This window comes from Pseudoliparis swirei, chromosome 24, assembly GCF_029220125.1.
Source record: "Pseudoliparis swirei isolate HS2019 ecotype Mariana Trench chromosome 24, NWPU_hadal_v1, whole genome shotgun sequence".
In the NCBI taxonomy this organism is placed as follows: domain Eukaryota; kingdom Metazoa; phylum Chordata; class Actinopteri; order Perciformes; family Liparidae; genus Pseudoliparis; species Pseudoliparis swirei.
Genome location: NC_079411.1, coordinates 16,102,434 through 16,112,669, shown reverse-complemented (window position 1 = coordinate 16,112,669; position 10,236 = coordinate 16,102,434). Strand labels below are relative to the sequence as shown.

Here is a 10,236-nt window from a genome sequence, read left to right as displayed (position 1 = left end):
ACTGTCACGACAAATTTCCCCTTGGGGATTAATAAAGTATATATCTATCTATCTATCTATCTATCTTCTCTCTCCCTCTCTCTCCCTCTCTCTCTCTCCCTCTCTCTTTCTTCTCTCTCTCCCTCTCTCTCTCTCTCTCTCTCTCTCTCTCTCCCTTTCTCTTTCTTCTTCTCTCTCTATTCTCTCAACATAAGTAAGTCAGTATACAGCTGGACAAGGCTTTGAAATCAGGATTTTGTGAGTTTTTGTTTGTTTATTTTTTTAGGAAACGTCTAGCCAGCTGTGATGTCATGTTTTCAGCAGCGCTAATGACGTGGTTGATTTATCACAAAATAACGTCAGGGGACAAACACCGTCATGACCTGTTGGTCTGATGCTGCGGGTCAGAGGAGAAGGAGGTGCACCCGTTTGGTGGCACGAGGAGCACTGCGCGAGCACTAAGTGGAGGAGGAGGAGGGGCGCGGCGGGGGGAGGGGGAGGAGGGGGGGGGGAGAATAGACAAACAAAAGTGTGTAACCGTATGATGCAGTACCATTCAACAGCACGATAACCTACAGTCTCTGAAAGCACCATGAAGTTGAGAGGGGTTTTTCATGGCCGCAGTACTGTTATTTGCCACAAGGGGGCACGAAGCCGCGGACAAACCGGAAGCAGGAAATGGTGTCAGTATACGTGCGAAATTCAAACGTCTGGAACAAAACATCTCTGCCACATCGCTTTTCTACATGACGTGTGGCTGCTAACTGATTTTTAACCTTCCTTTCTCACCCGTTTTCACACACATTCAGGTACATTTACCATGTCAAGCATTGAGTTCGCTAGCAGTGACGTGTGTTTTACCACGTTACTGTTATTACTTTTGGTGGAATGAACGATTTGTGTCAGCTTGTTAGATTCTTGCTTGAACTAGAACGTCGCAATTCTCTTTAGCGTCTATTTAGCTTGCTGGGTGTTCGCTGCCTGCGACACTTTTATATTCAGCCGAAAGATAATGTGGTGTTTGAATTTAAGCCGAGTGTTTCTACGCGAATCGAGTGCTAACGCGGCTTCTGTGAACCGTGTTGTCTCTCCCACTGCAGGGAGGTTTATCGCGGGGCGGAAGCGGGGCACCATGCCTGTGGAGAGAACGGAGCACCGCGGAGCCGAGGAGCTCCACAAATACTATGAGGTTTATGAGACCATCGGCTCAGGTAATGATGACGGTGATGTGTGTCGGTGCGTGAGGCGGCTCTGTCGGTGTCGTACCCTCTCTGATGTGTGTGTGTGTGTGTGTGGGTGTGTTTAGGAGGCTTTGCCAAAGTCAAGATGGGTCGACACATCCTGACTGGAGAGAAGGTTGCCATTAAAATCATGAACAAGAAGGATCTCGGGGTGAGTCAAAGAATCCCGTTGCACACTCGGGTTTGTGGTAAATCCGTTTAGATGTTTGCATTAAACTAGGAAACCTGAGACAAAACAATAACGAGAAGAAGTTACCACACCCCAACGTGATGATTGGAAGGTTTCACTGATATGACTCAAGGAAAAACTACAAATCCTAAACTTTAGCAAGTTTGCCGATTTTAAAGCAATGATCGGTGCAAAAAGCTGTTATTCTATCGTAAAAAAATAAGACATTAAATTATACATTAGGAGAAATAACAAAACAACAAACGGTCTGTCCCCCTCAGGTTGACCTGCCTCGTGTGAAGGTGGAGATTGAGGCCATGAAGAACCTGAGTCATCAGCACGTCTGTCGTCTGTACCATGTCATTGAGACCTCCACCCAGATCTTCATGGTGCTGGAGGTGAGCACGCGATCTCTAGAGTGTGTGTGTGTGTGAGAATGTAAATGTGTTTGGTAATTTTGCATCTTTCTCCCCCTCTGTCGCTTTTCCTTTAAAATCTCAGTACTGTCAAGGTGGGGAGTTGTTCGACTACATCATAGCAAAAGACCGTCTGTCAGAGGAGGAGACCAGGGTTTTCTTCAGACAGATAGTGTCCGCGTTGGCCTACGTCCACAGCCAGGGATACGCACACAGGGATCTCAAACCGGTAAAGGCAGCAACTGATTGCGTCTGACTGAGAGGATCTGTGACCGCATTCTGATCTTAACGGCCGATGCCCCACTCGTCTTGAACTGTAGGAAAACCTGCTGATTGACGAAGACTACAACTTGAAGCTTATAGACTTTGGATTGTGTGCCAAACCCAAGGTAAATCAACAACTTGCCCCATCTCATTGTGTTTGTTTAAAAGCATCAGAGCTGTTTGATCAAGTAAAGAGAAGGTGAAGAAGAAGAAAAACATAAACATGGTGGCAAATCTCTTTGGGTGCTCCTCCCACAATGTGTCTGTGGTTCTGTGTCCTAGGGTGGTTTGGGTTATGAGCTGATGACGTGTTGTGGAAGCCCCGCGTACGCTGCACCTGAACTCATCCAGGGAAAAGCCTATATTGGCTCAGAGGTGAGACATACATGTTACCGTTTAACTTTTAGAGCCCCGCATTTGTATTTCCAAAATAAAAGGTCATGATTACCTGCCTGTTCCACTTCCAATTCTGCCCTGTTTTTCATGGAGTGCTGATCATATTCGCTGGTGCGTGACTCGGTGCAACTGAACTGTGAAATCCAAACTGTAAAGCTGAACCTTTGCTGCATGCTGTGTAACCCCCAGGCCGACGTCTGGAGTATGGGGGTGCTGCTGTTCGCTCTTCTCTGTGGGCACCTACCCTTTGATGACGACAACTGCATGGTCCTCTACAGGAAGATTACAGTAAGAGCGCCGACACCTTCCCAGCTGTTAATTGTTTCGGATCGTTTGAAATGCTGCACTTTCAACAAACAAGTATTTTATTTTATTATTTGACCGGTGAAAAATATTGGATCCTGGTGTTGCTCTGATACTTGTGTGTCCATTTCCTGCAATTATTGTGTGCCCCTGTGGTTTATGGGATATTAATCAATTCCCGATAGCAGAAAACATTTATGTTTGCTTCTCTTAAGTTTATTCATGTACTGTAATGTGTTCTTTGTGCCTCTTCAGAGGGGTAAATATGATAACCCTCAGTGGCTGTCCCCGGGTAGTGTTCTCCTCCTCAACCAGATGATCCAGGTACACAAACAACCCCATCTCCCCTCTTTTTTTTCCTTCTTTTTGTTATTTCACAGAAATTTCCCATCGAAAAAATCAACGTGCCACAATAAAAGAGAAGAAGCTATTTAGAATTTACATGATTGGAATACAATTTGTTCAACATGTGCAACATTTTAAATGCACTGCAGCCCTTTGTGGTCTCCTGTGTATTGAGTTGTAGTTTCCATGTTTGTCCTGTAGGTGGAGCCCAAGCGGCGTCTTAGTGTTCGACAGCTGCTTGACCATCCATGGGTGATAAAAGACTACAACAGCCCCGTGGAGTGGCGTAGCAGGCAGCCGGTACACACACACACACACACACACACACACACACACACACACACAGAGACACGCATACACAGAGGAAACCCACTGCTTTATAGATGCAGGCATAAACATACAAATGGAATTGCACGACTGCAGACACCACAGGAGTGTTCAAGCATTTTTAGGGCAGGATGCTGCCTAGTTTTTCTTTTGGACCTAGTTATTGTTCCAAGTTTCTTCAGTCCTGCCATTTCGCAGAAACAATTCCATAATTGTTCAAATTATTATTGTCTGAGTATTGCTGTTTTAGTGCATCCAAATAAGAAATGTGCGTGTGTATGGAGGACGGGGATCAAATCTGTCTTGGATTTTGTGTGACCTGTGTACCTGGTCTCTAGCTCGGCCACATCGACGAGGACTGCATCACGGAAATGGCCGTCAACTTGAAGCGATCGAGGGGGAGCGCCGCGGCGTTGGTCGAGGAGGTTTGTGTGTTTATTGTGCCGGTCACGTCGTCATCTGTTGATTTTCTTTGTTGTGACGCAAACTATGATGCACGTGTCAATCACATCCGCACCCCTCGCAGACGTTGGTATTTTACAGTGTTTCGCAGTCTTAACACACATGCCCCCCCACAGTGGCAGTATGACCAGACCACTGCCACCTACCTGCTGCTGCTGTTGAAGAAGCAGAGGGGCAAACCTGTTCGCCTGCGCCCCAAGCCGACCGCATGCGAGGACTCCTGCTCTCCACTGCACCGGGGACTGCAGGTCACGACTCCCAAAATGCTTTGTACTTTTTCTGGGGTCCTGTACACCGAGGGTACTCACGGTTTCCCAGCACCAAGTGTTTTACGTTTCTTATTTTCTCTCTCGCCTCCAGACGAGGGAAGCCCTTCACTTCAGCGAGGACGAGGACGCCGTGATTGTGGGTTCTCTGGACTTCGGATCGGAGTTCATCGATGATTGCCCGTGGGTCACACGCTGCACACCCAAGGGGGTCCGAGGTCAGCCGGATGGAGCGGCGAACCACAAAGACGTGGTATGTGAGAACCGGAGCGCACTCGTGCCGACCGTGATTATGAAGCGCAGAGAGACTCTGCCGCAGAGAAAAAGAAAACAAATCTTCTCACCACGTTTCGCTCTCGCTCTCTCTCTCCTCCGTGTTTCCAAAAGAGACCAACATCTCCATCAGTGGAGAGAAGGTGCGCCGATAGCCCCACCCCAGAGAGGGGCCGCACCACAGCACAGCACCACCAGGAGAGGAGGTACAGGGAGCAAGAGCAAGCTGGCGAAAACAAGGAGAACAAGCAAAACAAGGACAATGTTGCCACCAGCCGGGCGAAAGATGGCGAGATATTCGCATTGCCTCCTCCTCGCACTCCAGTGTCCAGTAAGAAGACCGGGCGGATGCACAAGAACGTGTTGACCACGCCCAACCAAAATGCTCACACCAGTGCCACCAAAACCGCCGCGGTCACACCCAAAGGTAAAGGGGCGTCCACTCAACCCATGGCAGTAATGCAGTTCAGACAACACGGAGCTCCAGTTCATCATGCGGTTTATTTGTTTACTATAATTGTTTTTTGTGTTCCAAACAAGCGCTTGAAGCACAATCTCCATTTGATTATTTCCATTAGCCAACTGTCCCTCTCTTCAAATGTATTCGCCCCCTCGCTCAGCCTTTCCACGCCGTGGCCCTCGTAATCATAAGTGCCACGTCCACATGCCACACATTTGCAAGTAAATTGTCTTCTGGTAATAAACTCGTATACGGGGCCGGTTTCTCCACCAAAGCCTCTCATAATTTCCAGTGATTCAGCCGTCATTACTGAAACCACTGAAAACGGACAGATGCACACTTATCTCTGTCGACTCGAAGGTGAAGTTATCACCGAGGAGCTAATTCTGTTCCGCTTATCGCCAAATAACGGACACTAATATGAACGGAGGATCATTAAAGTCCTAATTATTTGTCAGAGTGTATTCTGCTCAGACGTCCGCCCTCATTAGTTTCCTCCTAAAACGCGCCGCCTGCAGTTGACCTGTTGGGTGTGTAAACCTTTGGAATCTGGCTCGGTCCTGCTCTCTACGCTGCAGTGCAGACATGCTGCCTCTCACAAACGTGTCCACACACACGCGCACACACACGCGCTAGGCCTCTCGTCTTTGTGTTCAACAACCCCGATGACAAAGCCAGCCAGCTCCATGCATCAGGACCGATCACTTTTTTTTCAAGACACTTTGAGGTTGAAAATAATTTTATGTAGTTTCAAATTGTACGTACAGCGTCGGATATTTGTTGGATCTGCTTTTCTACGTTAATTGAAGCTATAAGATGCTGAGGGACAAGTAAAATATAAAAATCCAAATTTTTTCTTCTTCATCCAAAGGTTGCACCAATCCATAATAAAAAAAAGGAATTGTCTTGTGCACTATTCTTCACATGTGCTCAAAAACGACATTTGTAGGGCTGCAACTAACAATTGTTTTTAATGACTATATATGCAAATTATTTTCTAAATTAATCATATGGTCTATAAGACATTATTTTAAACCAATAAAAATCATCCAACTCTACTTCCCAGGTGACTCCATCAAATGTCTTGCATAGCGAGTCTGTTACGAGGGTCTGCAAAGAGGTTAACGTGTCTAGACTCACCTTTTATTAAACCACGGGGTCTCTTCCTGTGTTTGTTGCAGGTGGAGGCAGTGCCTCCAAAGAGCACAGTAAGAAGAGAGTAGTGGAGTTCAAGGAGCTTGCAAACGTTGAAATACTGGCTTTCAGTCCTGATCGAAGGTGAGTGGAGACGTGTGCGTGTGTGTGTGTGTGTGTGATGAATATGGACGATGATGGGGCAAGCAGGAGGATAAAGCTCATAAGTGCAGCTTTGTTTGCCTCCACAGAGGGTGTGTGAGCTCCCAGCATGCACGTCGGCGTATAAACAGTAATAGGATCAATACGCTGTGTATAATCAACAAAGACGGGGGGGTAATTCCGTGATATGTAAATAGTGCTTTTATCAGCGACAGTCACGTGATTGTGTGTTCCGAGTTGACACATTTTCCGAGGTGAGCACCAGGAGCGGAGCCTCTTGCTCACCACTTGCAACCTCGATTGCGTCATCTTCTGACCCGGTTTGCCCCGCCCAGGTCGAGGTCGTTGGACATGGCGGTCACAGACGACAGCGGGACGAAGAAGAGGGGGGGAAAGGTGTTCGGTTCTCTGGAGAGAGGCCTGGACAAGATGATCACCATGCTCACCCCCAGCAAGAGGCGAGCCCTGCGCGACGGCCCGCGCAAGATCAAGGTACGGAGCGCGCCGGAAGCCACACACTCGGCGGCCGCTCTGCCCCTCGAGTGTTACACGCGTCACTCTTCTTTGTCTGGTCTTTTCCCCGCTAGGCGCAGTACAACGTTACTCTGACCACTCAGACCAATCCAGACCAGATCCTCAACCAGATCCTCTCCATCCTGTCGGAGAAAAACATTGACTTCACACAGAAGGGGTGAGAACACCCCCTTTTTGCCTGGTGTGGACGGCCCAGCGTTTGATCGCACCCTAAATGCTCCTGCGCCGCCTTTCTTTCAGGTACACCCTAAAGTGTCAGACCTGGGGCGACTTTGGGAAGGTCACCATGGCATTTGAGCTGGAGGTGTGCATGCTGCAGAGGCCGGAGGTCGTCGGGATCCGGCGCCAGAGGCTGAAGGGAGACGCCTGGGTCTACAAGCACCTGGTGGAGGACATCCTCGCCTCGACCAGCATCTAGATCTTTACACTCTCCTGACAACGGCACTTTCTTTTCCAAGCCGATGGACGCTGGCCCTTTTGTGTGCGAGAGGAAGTGATGGCTGATGACCGTTGGGCGCACAGATTCACACGGGATGGCGTTACATTAAACATGCGAGCGTTGCAGACAGGATCCTGTACAGCTTATCTTGTTTTATGTCGAGCATTGCTCTTTTACTTTGTAATTATTAAGCTGAAGAATGTTATTTTACAGTAAACCTTCTGGCTGCTTAGTACCATATTTATGTCTTGTGTTATTGTTCTCCCTCTGTAGATGTAATTTACTGTCATTAATTTACACGTGTTCAAGTCTTCCATCGTGGCGTTTGCTTTTACACTGCGTTGCACGAAGCGTCTGCTTTTACTTCTCAGTGATGATCGTCTAGTTTTTTTGTGTCTGTCCCATTTCTGTGCACATAAAAGTTGCAAAATAAATGATTTTGGATGAACGTAATAACAAGGTTGTTTTCTATGGAGATGGACAATCTACTTCCATGACGTTGAATGTTTTATAATGTATTTATTTTCCATTCACTCAGCGGTGAGATGGAGCAGTGGCGTGTTTTACACTCTTGTCATCGTCCTTCTGTTCGTCGTCACTCTGGTACAAACACTGATGCTGAGTGACGGCATCTCTCGGTTCATATTTAGTCAAATAAGTGGTGAGAATTGTCACGTGTCACGTTGGATACTTCGGGTTTGAAAGCGCACACACGTCGAATACACGTTTTAGATGACTGAAACAATGTTATTCAAAAGAAATGCACATACCTACAATATTGCCACATCTGGTGTATTTTATCCTTGAGAAAGTTAAGACCTCGGGTCAGTCATAACCACAGAGGAAGGCGATGATTTAGGCCCAATGCTGAAAATGGTGGATGATCATGTTAATGGCACAAACGCCCCCCCCCCCCACACACACACACACACACATATACACACACCCTTATTGATGTCCATTGGTGGCAGGTTCTCCTTGGCGCCGCAGCAGGGGAGAGGGAGGGTAACGATGGGTGGAGGTGGTGATAAGGCGGGTTTAACCTTAATGGTGTGAGAGGATGATTGGGGGGCTGTGTTAATTTATGGAGCCCCTCCTCCATATTGTTCCAGTGGCTGATGACTCCTGCTGGGTTGAGGTTGGAGGTGTGTGTGTGTGTGTGTGTGCGTGCGTGTGTGTGTGTGTGTGTGTGTGTGCTGGACAACAGCTGGAATAAAAGCCATCTGACACCTTTCTCAAACGAGAGACCCCTCCCCCTCTTTTCCAGCCTGTTTCCGCCACATCATGAGCCAGATTATTCTCACCTGTCTTTGCATTTTTGACTTCGCTGTCCAACATTTTGATTCTGTTTACGGTAGATGATTCACGGTTTCCTCCTCGTAATAAATAGATCTGCAAATTTCAATAAAGTGACATGAAATTGTTCTGGTCACTGTCCCTCCATTCAGGGGGCAGTGCAATCTCCGTGCCATGAAGTTGAGTCCTATGCTTGTTTGCGAACCCGAATAAAAAAGGGCGTGTCTGAGGGGGGTTAATGACTTCAAACCGAGGAGCCTTGCAGATTGGGGAGCAGCGTGAGGCTTGAGCTGAGACCCAGAGCGTCCAGTTTGGAAGCAGTGAGTAGATTTTATTGTTGAACGCTCCAACAGATTGCAGCACGTTTGTGTTCACCCGTTTTGTTTGTTCTTCTCAGGCTTGAGAGACATGAGGCTCCTGCTGACAATTGTTCTCATTCTCCTGTTCCTATGTGAGTTTGTGTTTTTTAGCAGAGCTGCTACACTGATACGGTCCAATAATTTAGCTCGCAGGTTGTTCTTTGTGAGGCAACTCCATGAAACATCCATTTCTTTTGGTTCCTCTGACTACATTTCTGTCCATTGTTTATCTTTCAGGGCTTCGAAAGGCTCAGACGTCCGTTGACGTCTTGCATGGAAATCCTTGTGAGGTCGGTTGATTTAAGTAATTTTGGCCTTCATGTGCTTTGTATGTAGAGGTTCCCATAATGAGTGTTGGGGAAAAGAGATTTATTTTTCTAAAGTTGTAACATTTTTACTTTTTCTAGTGATTGCATCTCCATTTCAAAAAAAAAAAAAAATCATATTTAATATTCTTGAGAGCCAACGTGGACGACTGTCATCGTATTTCAGCAGGTTTGGTACCCCCTCAAACCCCATAGTTCCTTCTGCCAAAAAAAAAAAAGTGACTAGCTGGTGAACTTAGTGGCACATTTGGAAGCTAAAGAGCCAAATACATAGTTGGAGGAGACCAACACTGAGATGAGAGGCACGACTCAAATAAACGGGGATGCTGCTCCATAACTGTTCCCTTTTTCATCGCCGTTGTCGTGACGTCCGCTTCCCTCCTTCTAGGCCGTGTCCCCGAGCCAGGCGGCTGCGTCGCTGCTCTTGTCCCCTCTGTCGCTCTACTCCTGGCTGGCGTCCACACTGCTGCGACTCGCCCTGGCCGTCCCGGCTCTGGTCCTCAGCTCCCTGCATCACTCGCTGCTCCTGCTGCTCCTGGTCGGGCCTTGGTGTGTCGCCTCCGTCTGCGCCTCTCTGTTGCTGACGTGCCTCCGCGTCGCCGTGTACCTGCTCCACCTGGCCCTGGTGGTCGTGGTGGTGGCCATTCTGATCCTTGCGCAGCACAAAATGGCCGACGGTGATGCCGCGAGCGAGAGAGTTTTGTACCGGGAGAGGTGGCGCCCCCAAACCCGCCGGGGGATGTTCTGTAGCGGGGATGTGCAGCGAGGCTGACTCTGCTGTCAAGCTCACTGTGTTCGTTTCCATCAGTTACAATCTGCCTGCACCTATTTTTACCTTCATTTATTTAATGAACATACAGATTTTTGTCTTTTTTAAATTGGCTTTGGGACACTTTGTAGCAAATAACGCCCCCCCCCCTCCCTCGCCCCCCCACACACAAAAAGAATATCCCAGTGATCTAAATGAGGGTGAAAATATATGTGCTAGTTGCTGCTTTAACAAACCGTGTACACTTAACTATCCCCCTCGTTTTCTCCGTCCTCGTCTTTAAGTGTGCCCCCCCCTCCCAATTATCTGCGGATTG

The 10,236-nt window shown here is 47.8% G+C and overlaps 1 protein-coding gene across 1 annotated transcript; it reads left to right on the top strand.

The window, feature by feature from the left end:
• The first annotated feature begins 703 nt into the window (after nucleotides 1–703).
• Nucleotides 704–7,623, top strand: melk (maternal embryonic leucine zipper kinase). Its single transcript, XM_056409507.1, has 18 exons — nucleotides 704–788; nucleotides 1,080–1,190; nucleotides 1,286–1,371; nucleotides 1,671–1,787; nucleotides 1,891–2,034; nucleotides 2,126–2,194; nucleotides 2,352–2,444; nucleotides 2,655–2,753; nucleotides 3,024–3,092; nucleotides 3,315–3,413; nucleotides 3,779–3,865; nucleotides 4,019–4,150; nucleotides 4,263–4,421; nucleotides 4,556–4,868; nucleotides 6,083–6,179; nucleotides 6,533–6,689; nucleotides 6,785–6,888; nucleotides 6,972–7,623. Exons 2-18 carry the CDS (start codon nucleotides 1,112–1,114, stop codon nucleotides 7,147–7,149), a joined length of 2,082 nt encoding a protein of 693 aa, XP_056265482.1. The 5' UTR covers nucleotides 704–788; nucleotides 1,080–1,111; the 3' UTR covers nucleotides 7,150–7,623.
• The last annotated feature ends 2,613 nt before the right edge of the window (nucleotides 7,624–10,236 follow it).

What these genes read in the sequence shown, in the direction of transcription:
- melk (XM_056409507.1), top strand. Translation starts at nt 1,112, where the DNA reads ATGCCTGTGGAGAGAACGGAGCACCGCGGAGCCGAGGAGCTCCACAAA. An exon ending in CACTGCACCGGGGACTGCAG is followed by an intron (nt 4,151 to 4,262) that starts GTCACGACTCCC and finishes TCTCGCCTCCAG; the next exon opens with ACGAGGGAAGCCCTTCACTT. An exon ending in ATTGACTTCACACAGAAGGG is followed by an intron (nt 6,889 to 6,971) that starts GTGAGAACACCC and finishes CCTTTCTTTCAG; the next exon opens with GTACACCCTAAAGTGTCAGA.